General features: G+C 40.3%; 1 protein-coding gene across 2 annotated transcripts in view; it reads left to right on the top strand.

Moving 5' to 3' along the window:
- The window catches only part of SPRYD7 (SPRY domain containing 7), a 24,539-nt gene extending 7,704 nt beyond the window's left edge, over positions 1-16,835 (top strand). For both annotated transcript variants that reach the window (XM_025364855.1, XM_025364856.1), the window contains 3 exons: positions 2,905-3,071; positions 9,371-9,473; positions 16,142-16,835. In XM_025364855.1, the coding sequence (XP_025220640.1) occupies positions 2,905-3,071; positions 9,371-9,473; positions 16,142-16,239 (368 nt within the window). In that variant the 3' untranslated portion in view covers positions 16,240-16,835. The remainder of the gene's footprint in view (positions 1-2,904; positions 3,072-9,370; positions 9,474-16,141) is intronic.
- The last annotated feature ends 1,028 nt before the right edge of the window (positions 16,836-17,863 follow it).

The following is a 17,863-nucleotide window of genomic DNA, read 5'->3' as shown; positions in this document are numbered from 1 at the left end:
TTTTTTGTATTTTTAGTAGAGGCGGGGTTTCACCGTGTGAGCCAGGATGGTCTCGATCTCCTGACTTCGTGATCCGCCCGTCTTGGCCTCCCGAAGTGCTGGGATTACAGGCTTGAGCCACCGCGCCCAGCCAGGTTCAGTTTTCTTATCTATAAAATGGATATTACAGATGCTGCCCTTTCTGCCTCACAGGAACTCTGTATGAAAGTGTTTTAAGACAAGACATGCTGTATAAATATAAGACACTAGTATTTTTAATGGGATCCAGATGAACCCTCTTGTTTGGTCAAGCATATAAGGTCAAACATATAAGCAGCATATATTGTTGCTATTTATCTTAGGATTAAAGTCAATCTGTTGATTCTGAGTTTTTCTTTTTTTTTTTTTTTCTTTTTTGAGACAGAGTCTTGCTCTGTTGCCCAGGCTGGAGTGCAGTAGCGCAATCTCGGCTCACTGCAACCTCCACCTCCCGGGTTCAGGCGATTCTCCTGCCTCAGCCTCTTGAGTAGCTGGGATTACAGGGATGCGCCACCACGCCCGGCTAATTTTTATATTCTTAGTAGAGACGGGGGTTTCACCATGTTGGTCACGCTGATCTCAAACTCCCGATCTCATGATCTGCCCTCCTCGGCCTCCCAAAGTGTTGGGATTACAGGCGTGAGCCAGAGTTTTTCTCTTAACTCAGTTATTAAGATACCCTGATTTAGTGTTTTGAAGCAGTCATCAAATTCAGAATTCAGATAGAAGTCTACAGTCTATATTTCTCTTTTTAAAATTTATGGAGTTTCTTGAACTGTAAAGCAATTCTATGTGATTGTAATAGGTTAGTTAACTGTGTCTGTATTGTATATGGGAAAACTTTTTAAATAAAAGCTTTATTATAAAGTGGTCGGGCATGGTGGCTCATGCCTGTAATCCCAACAACTTTGGGAGGCCAAGGTGGGCGAATCACCTGAGGCCAGGAGTTCAAGATCAGCCTGGCCAACATGGTGAAACCCCATCTCTACTAAAGATACAAAAATCATCCAGGCATGGTGGTGGGCACCCGTAGTCCCAGTTACTCGGGAGGCTGAGGCAGGAGAATTACCTGAACCCGGAAGGTGGAGGCTTCTGTGAGCTGAGACTGTACCACTGTGCTGCAGCCCGGGCAACAGAGTGAGACTCCATCTCAAAAAAAAAAAAAAAAAAAAAAGTGGCTGGGCATGGTGGCTCACACCTGTAATCCAGCACTTTGGGAGGCTGAGGGGATGGATTGCAAGGTCAGGCATTTGAGGCCAGTCTGGCCAACACAGTGAAACCCCGTTTCTACTAAAAGTACAAAAAATTAGCTGGGCGTGGTGGTGGGCACCTGTAATCCCAGCTACTTGGGAGGCTGAGGCAGGAGAATCGCTTGAACCCAGGAGGCGGAGGTTACAGTGAGCCAAGATCATGCCACTGTACTCCAGCCTGGGCGACAGTACAAGACTGTCTCAAAAAAAAAAAAAAACAACTTTATTGTAAATAAACTTCTAGTGAAATACTGCATCAGTAATATGGGTAGATAATAGGAAAATGAGAGTGGAGTAAATGAATCTTACTATTACTTGACTAGCCTTGAATGATATGAAATTTCCCCCTAGGGCTTATTTTCTAAATTAGTTTTACTTATTTATTTATTTATAGATGGGGTCTTGCTCTGTCACCCACGCTGGAGTGCAGTGGCATGATTATAGCTCAGTGCAGCCTTGAGCTTCTAGGCTCAAGCAGTACTCCTGCTTCAGCCTCCCCAGTAGCTGAGACTACAGGCTCAAGCCACCATGCCTAGCTCTAAATTAGTTTTAAATGATGATTTTCAGTGGGGCATGGTGGCTTACACCTGTAATTCCAGCGCTTTGAGAGGCTAAGGCAGGAGGATTGCTCAAGGCCAGGAGTTTGAGACCAGCCTGGGCAACATAGCACAACCCCATCTCTACAAAGAAAAGAAAAATTAGCTGGGTGTGGTGGCTTCAAATACTGGGTAAGAAAATGATTTTACACCTTATTGTTAATTTCTCCTCTCCATGATATTGCTTATGGCATATATTGTTTGTCACTCATTGTAGATGTAAAAACTGAAGACAGTATATTCCCACTTTTCAGAGGGAGAGCTTGAAATTGAATTCCAGGCCATTTAAATTCAATGTGTAGCTTTTTAAATATCTTTTTGAGAGAATAATAATGATGATGATGACAGCTAGCATTTTCTGAATACTTATTGTGTGCTTTACTTACTCATGTTTTGGAGTACTTACACTGTTCCAAGTGCTTTACTTGAATTATCTTGTATGTTTTCATAACCTTGTGAGGTGAGTACTGTTAGAATCCTCAGTTCACAGATAAGGGAACAAAGAGAGGTTAGGTAATTTGCACAAGATGACGTAGCAGAGTCAAGATTTAATCTTCATTTGCCCAATTCCAGGGCCCACTCTCTTATCTCCTAGGCTGCATTACATCTGTGGAGAACATAGTATGGTTTGCAAACTACTTTTATTTTATTTTATTTTATTTTATTTATTTTATTTATTGAGACAGGGTCTGGCTCTGTTGCTCAGGCTGGAGTGCAGTGGAATGGTCATGGATCACTGCAACCTCAACTTCCCTGGCTCAAACAATCCTCCCACCTCAGCCTCCTAAGTAGCTGGGGTTACAGGCACATGCTCACATGTCCAGCTAATTTTTGTATTTTTTATAGAGACAGGGTTTGGGCATGTTGCCCAGGCTGGTGCAAACTACTTTTAAAAGAAGATTTTTTTTTAAAGAGTAATAGAAAACAATTTAGTGATAATACAGTACTTCCTTTAAAAAGTTTATCCTCCCTTTTAAAATAACTCTGTTTATGGTTGTAGTCTTCAGATTTTGAGGGCATTTAAACTATTATATTTTTAGGAATCTGGGGTATTGGTGTTGCAACTCAGAAGGTTAACTTGAATCAGATTCCTCTTGGCCGAGATGTGCACAGTCTGGTGATGAGAAATGATGGAGCCCTTTACCACAACAATGAAGAGAAAAATAGGCTGCCAGCAAACAGTCTTCCACAGGAAGGAGATGTGGTGGTGAGTTCCTTCGTGGAGTTGCTTTCCACTGTAAATGACGAAACTTGAACTGCTTTTAGTATCTACAGCTTTGCCTGGGAGTTTGTGGTTTGAATTCCAAAGCAATGGAATTGGATCTAATGAGATGGTGCATTTTCCAGGAGAGCACTTGGTATAGATGTTGTGCCCTACTCAAGTGCCCCCTCCTTTTTAGAGCTGCCACTGGCCAGGAAAATCAGTGTGAACCCTTATTTCTACTCTGGAGAATTAATGACAGGCTGGCTGCTGACCACACATTCCTGTTTCTCTCACATTAGAGAAACCTTGGCCCACAATTCTAAGTTTGGTTTGCTGAAGCTTATATTAGAAAATGCTAGATATTTTTGAGGCTGGATATCTCTTAGGGAAAATGTTCACATTTATTTCTTGGATTTTGTTTTGTTTTGTTTTGTTTTGTTTTTCTTAGAGTCTTGCTGTGTCACCTAGGCTATAGTGCAGTGTTATGATTTTGGCTCACTGCAACCTCCACCTCCCAAGTTCAAGCCATTCTCCTGCCTCAGCCTTCTGAGTAGCTGGGATTACAGGCACACACCACCATGCCCGGCTGATTTTTTTGTATTTTTAGTAGAGATGGGGTTTCGCCATGTTGGCCAGACTGGTCTCGAACTCCTGACCTTAAGTGATCCACCGGCCTCCGCCTCCCAAAGTGCTAGGATTACAGGCCAGAGCCACCGCACCTAGCCACACATTTATTTCTTAATTTGTTATGAAATTCTGTTAGAGAATTACAGCATTTTATCAGAAATGTTCATCTTCATTAAACTTAACCTAATTAAACTCTTCAGAGAACAGAACTCAAAATCCTAAAGCTTGATTGTAGAAAAGTTTTTCTTTTTTGGAAAGCAGAGGATAGTAAAAGTTACATGTTATTGAGACTTTTCTGTTTTTACTCCTAACTGGCTATATTTAACTCTTTACAAAGCTAGCACATTGAAAATGTAATCCAAAGATTTCTTTCTGTCTTTTCCAGATACTTCCTCCCACACTGCATATCCAAAACCCCTCCCTATCCACTGAGGTCAGGCTACTGATTGAGAACAGAGTCCTGGAGTCTCCTTGAGCCGAGGTGCCATTGTACACCGAACCTTGGGTTCTCAATTCTGATATCAAGTTGAGAGGAATCCGTGAATCATGAGAGAAAGTTTCTAATAAGATGATACAGATAAGAGAAATCCAGGTTAATTAATTATAAAAAAGTACAGTATTTTAGAAAGAATGAAGAAAGGTGTGGAAATTAAGATTTTTAATTATGGCCTGATCTTTCTTCTCTTTTTTGCAATTTAAAAAATATGAACAACAGTAAGTTTTTAATTGTTGGAAGTTTTTTTCCGGAATTTACTAAAGAAAAAATGAGATGAAAGGCATAAGCCATTCAAAAAATCTGCTTTTCCCCATTCTTTTTGAATAGCTGGTTCTGTATTTGTAGATCATTGCCAGATGCCCATAATATGGAACATCCTTATTCAAATGGTGATTTCTTGAAAGAGAATCTTGAAGTCAAGTTGATGCTGTCAACCTGTTTACCCTAAAAGATGAAATTCAAACATAAGAAAGGATAATCAGTAACAAATGTTTTTCTTTGTTGATGAACTGAAACTTCTACCTGCCTTCCTATCTCATTTCATTCATTGTAATGTCTGATAGCATAATGTGACAGACTGAAGAATGCCACTTTTAGTCTGTCAGTGTCGTTAAATTAGACTTCAAGTTTTCATGCTTATTCTCATAAAAGGAGAACTAAAACTATGAAATACATGCAGAGCCAAGAAAAGAAAAACATTACCCTGCCATTTTAACTTTATCTTCCTAGTTCAAACACTGGAGAACAAATTTTACCAAATTGTTAACGGTGGCATGGAATAAGTAGAATGGATTATAAGAGAGGAAAAGCATTCTCACGTGTTTAGAATTAAAGTCATGTACCATTCTCTGAGGACAAATCAAGAAAAATGAGCTCTGAACATCTAACCAAATGATTATATGATTATATTCATATGATTATCACCCAGTACAGCACAGCCTGCTACAGAACTAGAAAGAGAAACATGACACAGTTTATGCTTACTTTCTCCTTTTTCTTTTTTTTTTTTTGAGACGGAGTCTCGCTCTGTCACCCAGGCTAGAGTGCAGTGGCATGATCTCAGCTCACTGCAAGCTCCACCTCCCAGGTTCATACCATTCTCCTGCCTCAGCCTCCTGAGTAGCTGGGACTACAGGCACCCGCCACCACACCTGGCTAATTTTTGTTATTTTTTACTAGAGACGGGGTTTCACCATGTTTGCCAGGATGGTCTCCAACTCCTGACCTCATGATCTGCCTGCCTTGGCCTCCCAAAGTGCTGGGATTACAGGTGTAAGCCACCGTGCCCGGCCTACTTTCTCCTTATACATATAATTCTGAAAAGTTCAAATTTCATTTTAACATGCATTTATCAGTTTAATTTTAGAGAAGTCTTATAAACACTCTAATAATAACAATAACAAACACTTCTAAGCCTTTATTTATTTATTTATTTATTTATTTATTTTTTGAGATGGAGTCTCACTCTGTTGCCCAGGCTGGATTGCAGTGGTGCCATCTCGGCTCACTGCAGCCTCCGCCTCCTGGATTCAAGCAATGCTCCTGTCTCAGCCTCTCGAGTAGCTGGCACTACAGGTGCGTGCCACCACGCCTGGCTAAATTTTTGTATTTTTTAGTAGAGATGGGGTTTCACCATATTGGACAGGCTGGTCTCGAACTCCTGACCTCGTGATCCGCCCACCTTGGCCTCCCAAAGTGCTGGGATTACAGGCATGAGCCACCATGCCCAAACCTAAGTATTTATTATGGGCACTGTTCTAAGTGCCTGGCAAGGATTAAATTGTTTAATGCTCATAATGGCCTTTTGAAATAGGTATTATTATTATTATTATTATTTTTTTGAGATGGAGTTTTGCTCTTGTTGCCCAGGCTGACGTGCAATGGTGCAATCTCAGCTCACTGCAAGCTTCCCCTCCCAGGTTCAAGCAATTCTCCTGCCTCAGTCTCAAGTAGCTGTGATTACAGGTGCCTGCCACCACTCCTGGCTAATTTTTTTGTGTTTTTAGTAGAGACAGGGTTTTGCCATGTTGGTCAGGCTGGTCTGGAACTCCTGATCTCAGGTGATCTACCCGCCTCGGCCTCCCAGAGTCCTGAGATTACAGGCGTGAGCCACCGTGCCCATTACAGTAGTGGTAGTATTATCCCCATTTTACAGATTAAGAGAAGTTAAGTAACTTCTTATGTGAGTTAATTATGAGACTATATAGCTCGGCCAGGTACTATGGCTTATGCCTGTAATCCTAGTACTTTGAGAGGCCAAGGCAGAAGGATCCCTTGAGCTCAGGAATTTGAGACCAGCCTGGGAAACATAGTGAGACCCCATCTCTATAAATAAATAAATAAATAAATAAATAAATAAATAAATAAAATTTAAAAAGAAAATTAGCTGGGCATAGTGGCGTGCCGCTGTAGTTCCAACTACTTGGAAGGCTGAGGTGAGAGAAACGCTTCAGCCCAGGAGATAAAGGCGGCAGTGACCCATGATCCTGCCGCTGCACTCCACCCAGCGTGGGCCACAGAGCAAGACTTTGTCTCAAAAACAAAAACAAAAACCAAGATCATATCTGAAGCAGTCTAATTTCAGAATCTGTTCAGTAACCTGCACACAATTATTAATGAAGACATAGAGCATACAGTGTATTTTGCTATTATTTTGGCAGAGTCAAACCTAGTTTCTTCATCATAGAATAGATTAGGTTAGAAAATACTTGAACTGGCCCATCACAGTGGCACATGCCTGTAATCCCAGCACTTTGGGAGGCTGAGGCGGGCGTATCACACTGAGCCAAGATCACACCACTGCATTCCAGCCTGGGCGACAGAGTGAGACCTAGTCTCAAAAAAAAAAAGGAAAGAAAATACTTGAACTAAACTATACTGGAGGTGGGACTTCTCACATCCTTCCTCTCTTCTTTGGTACTGGGATCTTGCTGCTGCAGGCTTGGGTTTAATACTTGCTTGTTTGATGCTGGGTGCGGTGGCTCACACCTGTAATCTCCGCACTTTGGGAGGCCAAGGCGGGCAGATCATTTGAGGTCAGGAGTTCAAGACCAGCCTGGCCAACATGGTGAAATGCCATCTCTACTAAAAATACAAAAATTAGCCAGGCATGGTGGCGGGCGCCTGTAATCCCAGCTACTTGGGAGGCTGAGGCAGGAGAATCTCCTGAACCCGGGAAGCGGAGGTTGCGGTGAGCCGACATCATGCCATTGCATTCCAGCCCGGGTGACAGAACGAGACCCTCTCAAAAACAAAAACAAAACTTGTTTGTTTGCAATCGGCCACTGGGGGATGAAGGTGCCTGGATTACAGCCTCACTGATGTGAACTGCTAGATTTCTGGTAGTCCCATAATGAGAGTAACATACTTTCTTTTTTTATGTAATTAAGTTTTTGTTTTTTAAAATGAAAACAGACTTTTTCATTAGAAAAGTGAATCCCAGCCATCAGTTAGCTTTATTACTATATCTAAAGACACAAACTAAAGTGAAACAAAGGCAATCTATGTACTATTTATCTTTCTCAAAATTCCTTAATTATTAATAATTGTTTAAGTTAACCCTGGCTTTGCTAAGAATTGATAATCTTTCATAGCACTTACCACATTAGCTTCTCTGGGCTTTTGCTGTCTTGCTTTTAAAGAGAGAGAATTAAGACTAAGATGATCTATAAAATCTTTTTTACCTCTAAAAAGCTTTTAACTTGGTAGAATTTTTCTACAGTCAGAAATCCTGAAATCCTTGAAGTGGTTTGCTTGTTGGTCTATGATGACGTCTCTATTGAAAGATCTCTGCTGTCTTTCAAGGGAAAGATCTCTTTTTGTTATCAGTAGCTATTGTATAAAGTTTTAAAGAGAGATATGGTGATTAAAAACAAGTGTTTAAAGAGAGGCATGGTGATTTAGAGAGAGGTATTGTGATTAAGAGCAAGTATTCTGAAATCATACTGCATGGATTTAAATCACAGCTTTTCCACTTCCTAGATGTGCAGCCTTAGGTAAATTACTTAATCTTTCTGTGCTTTAGCTACCTCATCTGTAAAATGGGGATAATAATACTGTCTTCTTGTGGGGATTAAATGAGTAAATATGAACTGCCTAGAATAGTAGCACTATTGGTATATAATATGGGCTAAGTCTTTTCTAGCATTTTAACAATTATTATTAATATCACTAATTGTGATTTTTGCCATCAATAGTGTACCGATTAATTTTTATTACATTGTTTTTTAAATCATTTGAGCTGTTATTTTTCTATTTTTTAACTTGAAACTAATTACCAATTTTATTCAGTTGTAAACACCAGCTTTTCCTTGATTATACACTTGACAAATTTGAAACCAGGGTAAGGAGATGTAGAAATGTGTTATTTCCTTCTGGAAATAAATTGTATAGAGATGTTTCTTCACAATTTGAAAACAGTGACAGGTAGTAAGTCCTGACAGTGATAAAAACCTTTGTTTTTCCTTCTTAAGATCAAATTCTGTAGAGAGAGAGCAGTGTTTTCTGTATGAGTGTGAAAGTTTTATCTATTCATGGTATGTAGTACTTACATTATCTTAGCATTCAAAATATAAAATCCAGATTATACAAATATAATTCTAGGATTTAAACTGAATCCTAGTTCAGTTTTACTTTAATCTTTTACCTCTAATGTGGACTCTTGGGATGTTACCTGACTTTATCCCCCCTCATAATCACTACTAATTTTTTTTTTTTTTTTTTTTTTGAGACGGAGTCTCGCTCTGTCGCCCAGACTGGAGTGCAGTGGCCGGATCTCAGCTCACTGCAAGCTCCGCCTTCCGGGTTCACGCCATTCTCCCGCCTCAGCCTCCCGAGTAGCTGGGACTACAGGCGCCACCACCACGCCCGGCTAGTGTTTTTTTGTATTTTTTTAGTAGAGACGGGGTTTCACCATGTTAGCCAGGATGGTCTCGATCTCCTGACCTCGTGATCCACCCGCCTCGGCCTCCCAAAGTGCTGGGATTACAGGCTTGAGCCACCGCGCCTGGCAATCACTACTAATTTTTTTAGCTCAGTTCAAGTAGAATTCTACCAAATTGTCAACCCTTAATGAAAATCGTTGTCAACCTATGCTTAGCTTTTTGTGTTTCCATACTTCCCAGTCAATGCTTTCTGACAGCTCAGCTTTTATGGAACATTTCTGTTTTTTCCTTCCTAGGGTATTACATATGACCATGTTGAGTTAAATGTATACTTGAATGGAAAAAACATGCATTGTCCAGCATCAGGTATACGAGGGACAGTGTATCCAGTTGTTTATGGTAAGCTGAAATATTTCTAGTGTATTATTAGATATAAACTTTTGTTTGGCATGTGTATCAGTCCATTTTCATACTGCTATAAACACATACCCAAGACTGGGTAATTTATAAAGGAAAGAGGTTTAATTGACTCACAGTTCTGCAGAGCTGGGGAGGCCTCAGGAAACTTACAATCATGGCAGAAGGGGAAGCAAACACATCCTTCTTCACATAGCAGTGGGAAGGAGAAGATTGAGCGAAGTAGGGGAAAGCCCCTTATAAAACCATCAGATCTTGAGAGAACTCACTCACTATTACAAGAACAGCATGAACGTAACCACCCCCATGATTCAATTACCTCCCACCGGGTCCCTCCACAACACGTGGGGAATATGGGAACTATAATTCAAGATGAGATTTGAGTGGGGACACAGCCAAACCATATCAGCATGTATGTTACTTTTATAGCTATCATCTAGAAATCTGGACACACTGTTAATAAGGACCTTTTTATTTTATTTATTTATTTATTGTTTGAGATGGAGTCTCGCTCTTCACCCAGCCCGGAGTACAGTGGCACAATCTCGGCTCACTGCAACCTCCGCTTCCTGGGTTCAAGAGATTCTCCTGCCTCAGCCTCTCGAGTAGCTGGGATTACAGGTGCCCGCCACCATGCCTGGCTAATTTTTGTATTTTTAGTAGAAATGGGGTTTCACCATGTTAGCCAGGCTGGTCTTGAACTCCTGACCTCAGATGATCCACCCGCCTTGGCCTCCCAAAGTGCTGGGATTACAGGCATGAGTCACCATGCCCGGCCATAAGGACCTTTTTATATGGAATGTAGTCAGTAGGATATTACAATCCCACTTTGCAAGATTAAGGATAGTTTCTGTTCCCCATGTATTTAAAAAAAACTTGCTAACTACAATGATTATACTTAAATATGCAATAACCATACTCCCTTTTTCAACATGTAGTTTTATGTTTTAGAAAGTTTGAAAAAGCTTTACTGAATTTAGAAATTTTTTTCTGCAAGTTATTGGGAATGATTGCATGACCAGGAAACATAATTATAAATAATATTTTGGAAATAGAGATGGGAATTTTATGTAGACTGCGCATTAATAACCTTTGCAAAATTCCCTAAACGTTAACACTTTTCTGAGGGAAATAGTGACTTGGAATAGTTTCATACTGATTGTTTTGCTTTGGTAGTCGCATATGTATAAGTGCTATTATTTCTATACAAGTGTGTCCCTCCAAGACTTGGGCTGCTTGAGAGATGACTCTATACCACTTAATTACTTTAATTTTTTTTTTTTTTTTTTTTGCAACAGAGTCTTGCTCTGTCCCCCAGGCTGGAGTGCAGTGGCTTGATCACAGCTCACTGCAGCCTCAAACTCCTGGGTTCAAGCAATCCTCCTGCCTCAGCAACTCCAGTAGCTGGGACTACAAGTGTGCACCACTATTGGGATTACAGGCATGAACCACCACATCTGGCCTACCTTAATTTTTATTATAGAAAATTCCAAACATGTACAAAAGTAAAAAGAATAGTATAATAAACCCTCATATACCCATCAGCCAGCTTCAAACAGTTATCAACTTGGAGCCAGTTGAGTTTCATCTACACCCCCCCAACCCCCAACGCTGCTATTGTTCTTCACTTACCCTCCTTGGATTATTTTGAGGCAAATGCCAGATAATATATAATTTTATTCATAAATGTTTTATTCATATCTCTAAAAAAAGGTCTCTCTCTCTCTTTTTTTTTAGAAAAACATAACCACAATGTCTTTATCCATTCTGCTTCATTTTTTATATTATCAACTTTTTTTTTTTTTTTTTTTTTGAGACAGAGTGTCTCACTCTGTCACCCAGACTGGAGTGCAATGTTGTGATCTCGGCTCACTGCTGCCTCCACCTCCTGGGTTCAAGCTATTCTCGTGCCTCAGCCGCCAGAGTAGCTGGGATTACAGATGTGTATCACCACGCCCTGCTAACTTTTGGGTTTTTTTGTTTTGTTTTGTTTTGTTTTGTTTTGTTTTGTTTTGAGACAGAATCTCGCTCCGTCACCAGGCTGGAGTGCAGTGGCGCGATCTCGGCTCACTGAAACCTCTGCCTCCCGGGTTGAAGCGATTCTCCTGCCTCAGCCTCCTGAGTAGATGGGACTACAGGCGCACACCACCACGCCCAGCTCATTTTTGTATTTTTAGTAGAGACGGCGTTTCACCATGTTGGCCAGCGAGCGTGGTCTCGATCTCTTGACCTCGTGATCTGCTTGCCTTGGCTTTCCAAAGTGCTGGGATTATCGGCATGAGCGCCTGGCCAACTTTTGTATTTTTGCTAGAGACGGGGTTTCACCATGTTGGCCAGGCTGATCTCGAACTCCTGAGTTCAAGTGATCTGCCCACCTCGACCTCCCAAAGTGCTGGGATTACAGGCATGAGTCACTGCCCAGCCTTTTATATCATCAACTTTAAATAAACAGGTATATGATTTTTCTGCCTGTAGTTTTAGTAAGTCTAAAAATATTTTCTCATTTAAGTTCTTAAATTTGGGTTATAATAAGAACTAATTAGGACCGGCACGGTGGCTCACACCTATAATCCCAACACTTTGAGAGGCCGAAGCCGAAGCATCACTTGAGGTCAGGAGTTTGAGACCAGCCTAGCCAACATCGTGAAACCCTATCTCTAGTAAAAACATAAAAAATTAGCCAGGCATGGTAGCGCACTCCTGTAATCCCAGTTACATGGGAGGCTGAGACAGGAAAATCGCTTGAACCCGGGAGCTGGAGGTTGCAGTGAGCTGAGATCGTGCCATTGCACTCCAGCCTGGGTGACAGAGCAAGACTTCGTCTCCACAAAAAAAAAAAAAAAGGAAAGAAAAAGAACTAATTACGCCAGGCACAGTGGCTCAAGGCTGTAATTCCAGCAGTTTGGGAGGCCGAGACAGGTGGGTCATTTGAGGTCAGGAGTTCAAGACTAGCCTGACCAACATGGTGAAACCGGGTGTGGTGGCACACACCTGTAATTGCAACTCCTCAGGAGGGTAAGGCAGAAGAATCGCTTGAACCCAGGAGGCAGAGGTTGCAGTGAGCCGAGATCATACCACTGTGCTCCAGCTGGGGTGACAGAGCAAGACTCCATCTCAAAAAAAAAAAAAAGAACTAATTAAATGTTTTGTAGTTTACTGTAAAAGCAGCACTGGTGCAATAACTCATGCCTGTAATCCCAGCACTTTGGGAGGCTGAGGTAAGAGGGTTGCTCGAGTCCAGGAGTTGAGAACCAGCCTTGAGCAACATAATGAGAACCCGTCTCTACAAAAAATTTTAAAATTATCCAGGTGTAGTTGTGCGTGCCTGTAGTTCCAGCTACTTGGGAGGCTGAGCTGAGAGGATCTCTTGAGCGTGGGAGATCAAGTCTCCTGTGAGCAGTGATCATGCCACTGCACTCCAGCCTTGGCACCAGAGTAAGACCCTGTCTCAAAAGCAAAATAAAATTAAAATAGCAGTATCAATGATGACAAACTGGGATGTCAGAAATATACAATAACAGATATAAATAATAATATGATAATAGCCAAAGCTTGTGATTACCTTTTAGTTTAAGGTTTTCATTAGCCTTCTTTTCTCCTAAAATTACTTTTCAGTCATTTTACCTTCTGTGTCCTTGCATGTAAATGTGTATTTTAAAACTCAGTTTAGTGTTGCATATTGGGTAAGCCTAAGAGCAATTACTTTATTTACTTGAGTAAATGGAAAGTTAGCTTGATATTTGAAATAGGTTAGCCTGAGAAGTAAAATAGATATCAGTAGAGTGAGTTATACAAGTTAACTGTAGCAAATAAGTTTAATGCTCTAAGCTGTTTCTTTTATTCAGCATTATTTGTAATGTACTAAGGTTATAGGTACTAAATTATATTTCGTAAATTGAACTCATAAATCAGTCCAATTAAACCAAGTATTTTAATAGCCTGATCTTGTCAAAGATAAACATGAAACTTAAATCCCCTTACCCTTTTGCCTTCTATCCCTAATCCTTGATCAATCCAATCATTCATTTTGTCTCTTCTTACACTTAACCTATAGAGAGAAAAAGACTGCATAACATTGAAGAACTGTGGTTACAAAGTTATGACTTCCTGGCTGGGCACGGTGGCTCACGCCTGTAATCCCAGCACTTTGGGAGGCCGAGGTGGGCAGATCACGAGGTCAGGAGATCAAGACCATCCTGGCTAACACGATGAAACCCCATCTCTAGTAAAAATACAAAAAATTAGCCGGGCGTAGTGGCGGGCGCCTGTAGTCCCAGCTCCTCAGGAGGCTGAGACAGGAGAATGGCGTGAATCCAGGAGGCGGAGTTTGCAGTTGAGCCGAGATCGCACCACTGCCCTCCAGCCTGGGTGATAGAGCGAGACTCCGTCTCAAAACAAAAGACAAAAACAAACAAACAAACAAAAAAAGTTATGACTTCCAGCCTAATCTGAGTTCTCAGTAATTTTCAGCAATTCTTTGTGCATGTCTGTGCATTCTGTGCTTCTTGCATTCTCTATTCATCCTTTGAAAATGCCTTGCCTTCTACTTTACAAAAAACAGACGATCACAAGTGAACTCCAGCTTCCCTCTCTCTTCAAGTCCAGTCCTGCCTTCTTTCCATCTCATCTCAGAAGTGGTGCTCTGCATGTTGCAGACACTCTTATCTGTAGTCTGGGTTCCAAACTCCCCAACTCTGGAATGTCACTTTGACAGTTATTTCATTGATATCTCATGTCATGGGCCTCCCTTTTCACTGCTTATAAACATTGAGTCCCATCCCAAACACCCTTCTTTGGGCATGCATCCCTCACTAGTCCTGTGTTTCCCCTTCCCCGGACGGCCACATTTCTTCTAGAATAACCTACATCCGCCATCTTTATTGTTTTTGTTTCTTTTTTTTTTTTTTTAACATTTAGGTTAGGGGGTACCTGTGAGGGTTTGTTACACAGGTAAACTGGTGTCACAGGGGGGTTCTTGTATAGATTACTTGACTAGCTCAGGGGGTAGAGCATTTGACACCTTTATTGTTATTGTTCGTTTGTTCTACAACCCCATCCGGCTGCCATTACACCACTCATTGAAACCACCCTTGTTAAAATCACTAGTGACTTCATGAATGTCAAATCCAGTATTTACATTTTTTTCTGCATTTATGCTGAAATATAAAGTATATAGTAATGTGCATTAAACTTATATGTGCAATTTAACAAATAGCTATTGGCCAGGTGCGGTGGCTCAAGCCTGTAATCCCAGCACTTTGGGAGGCCGAGACGGGCGGATCACGAGGTCAGGAGATCGAGACCATCCTGGCTAACACGAAGAAACCCCATCTCTACTAAAAAAATACAAAAAACTAGCCGGGCGAGGTGGCGGGTGCCTGTAGTCCCAGCTACTCGGGAGGCTGAGGCAGGAGAATGGCGTAATCCCGGGAGGCAGAGCTTGCAGTGAGCTGAGATCCAGCCACTGCACTCCAGCCTGGGCAACAGAGCGAGACTTCGTCTCAAAAAAAAAAAAAAAAAATAGCTATCAAGTGAACACCCACATTATTACGACTTAGATCAAGAAATAGAACATTTTCTTGGCCCAGATGCAGCCCGCACCACAGCTACATTCCTCTCCCAGGGGGAGTAATCACTATTGGATGGCAGTGCTAATTATTTACTTGCTTTGCTTTACGGTCATGTTTTGTTTTGTCATCACCGGGGTCAAGTTAATGAACATACTCACCACCCCAAAGGTTTCCTTCTGCCTTTTATATCCTACTCACCTCTCCCTACCCCAGCCCCAACCAAACAACCACTGATCTGCTTTCTGTCACTACAGATTAGCCTGCATTTTCTGGAGTATTATATTAACAAAATCATATGGTCTTTTCTTTTGGTCTGGCTTCTTTCACTCAGCACAATTATTTGAAGATTCATTTATGCTGTAGCATATATCAATAATTCATCAGTTTTTATTGCTGAGAAGTGTAGCACTGTGTGGATATATCACAATTTCTTTATCCTTCACCAGTTGATGGACATTAGGCTTGTTTCCAGTGTGGGGCGATTACAAATAAAGCTATCGTGAACATTTGAAAATATGTCTTTGGATATACACATTCATTTCTCTTGAGTAAATGCTGGTAAAAACATTTCGAAGCTGAGTAAGGCCTGCAGTCTAGTTCACAGTAGCGCGCCAGTGTCAGTTTGCTGGTTTGGATGTTGAGCTGTAGTTATGTAAGATGTTACCGCTGGGGCAAACTGGACAAAGGGTGCACTGGACTCTTAACATTTTTGCAACTTCCTGTGAATCTATACTTTTCCAAAGTTAAACATTTAAAATATATATATATCTTAATTGTATACAATTGAGAAAATACAGATAAGCAAATAAGAAAAAAATTACTCATATTCACATCCTCTTGAGAGAATTAATAATATTTTTATATATATCCTTCCAATGTTTTTGACAGATTTTGATTTTTGTTGTGGCTGTTTTTACCCATAGGATTATGTTTTGTATCAGGGACAGCAGATATATTTATTCTTCTTACCTATTAATATTGTAGTATTATGGAGACAGTTTATTTTATTTTATAATTATGTATTCATTCAAATTAAAGTGTTTGTTTCTAATTTATTTTCTTTCTTTTTGTACCCTTTAGTTGATGACAGTGCAATTTTGGATTGCCAGTTCAGTGAATTTTATCATACGCCTCCACCTGGTTTTGAAAAAATATTATTTGAACAGCAGATCTTCTGAATGTATTTGTTTTTGAAACTTGTATTTCTGCACTGTTAAAAAATGTTTATCATTTAATAAAACTTTACCTGGCCTATAGATGAAAATATATTCTTAAAAATATGCTTGTTGATGCTGTCTAAGGAACCAGTGTATTCAGTATACCACCCTGAAGTTGTGATTTGAAATACTTTGTTTTGTGAAATGAAAATAAGCATTTGGGCAGTTTATTTAATTCTTATTTAAATAAATAGAACTGTGGGTTTAATTAACAGTATAACATGGCTATATATAGATATATATATTTAAAGGGGACTCTTTCTTACATAATATGTTTGTTTTGATAGAGATACAGAGTTGGGCGGGTGTTTTTGTCACTCTGAAGTTTAGACCTCGTTAAGTATTTTAGGTCTGCAGTTGGATAATTTTGCCGCTTAGTGTCCTTTTTTATATACAATATAACAAAGTGAGAGAAATTTATGTTATTGGCAATTTCATTTTTGGCAATCTATTTACTGTATCATGTACCACTTTTCTTAAAACTTAAATTGCTTATTTTGTTGTGTAATGTCATTGCTTTTGATTTGCTTTGTGAAAGGAGATAAACGTTTCAGTAACTCAGAGCATTTTGTTGCCTCAGGCTGTGTTACCTCAATTTCAGAGTAAATAGTGGTTGATTAGTAATGTAGTATACACTGGCAGACATCTAGAATACATTAGTAATGTAGTATGCACTGGCAGACATCTAAAATGATGCTTTATATTTAAATGAGATTATTCTTTTAAGGACTTTTATTTGTATGTTTTCTGTAAGAAATAATAAAATAATTGTAATTAAGGAATATGCCATACTATATTAAACATATTCTTCCTATTTTGTTAGTTATACACTAAATTCACATCACCTGTGATTATTTCGTTTCCGAGATAAGTGAATCCTCTTCAGGACCCTGAGTCTTTGCCGGGTTCCTAGAATCACTGTCCTTTAACTGTTAACGCCCTGGGACCTGAACCAATTACTCTATACATCTTTAGATATGTTGTCTGTTTTCAAATGAGCATGGCAAGGATGCATACATTTCCCTCCTTTATCAACTAGAAACAGTACATTGTTCAGGAAAACATGGGTGTTAGAAAGAGATCCAAATTGTAGTTTTGCTACTCATCCCATTTTCTCCTCTCCAAGTCTCAGATTCCCATTTATAAAAGGAGCAATCATACTGACATAAGATTCTATGATTAGATAAGGTAATATATGTATAACACCTTAATAATCATAGGCACTTGCACCAGGTGCGGTGGCTCACGCCTGTAATCCCAGCACTTTGGGAGGCCAAGGTGGGCGGATCACAAGGTCAGGAGATCGAAACCATCCTGGCTCGTCTCTACTAAAAATATAAAAAAAAAATTAGCCAGGTGTGGCAGGCACCTGTAGTCCTAGCTACTCAGGAGACTGAGGCAGGAGAATGGCATGAACCCAGGAGGTAGAGCTTGCAGTGAGCCGAGATTGCCCCACTGCACTCCAGCCTGGGTGACAGAGCGTGACTGTGTCTCAAAAAAAATAAAAATCATAGGCACTTAATAAGTGTAGTTTCCTGGATGGTAAAGCATCAGGGAAAGTGGTTTTCTTTTTTTTTTTTTTTTG

This window comes from Theropithecus gelada, chromosome 17 (assembly GCF_003255815.1).
Source record: "Theropithecus gelada isolate Dixy chromosome 17, Tgel_1.0, whole genome shotgun sequence".
Taxonomy (NCBI): domain Eukaryota; kingdom Metazoa; phylum Chordata; class Mammalia; order Primates; family Cercopithecidae; genus Theropithecus; species Theropithecus gelada.
Note: the sequence above shows the minus strand (reverse complement) of the source record. Positions and strands in the feature narration are given on the sequence as shown.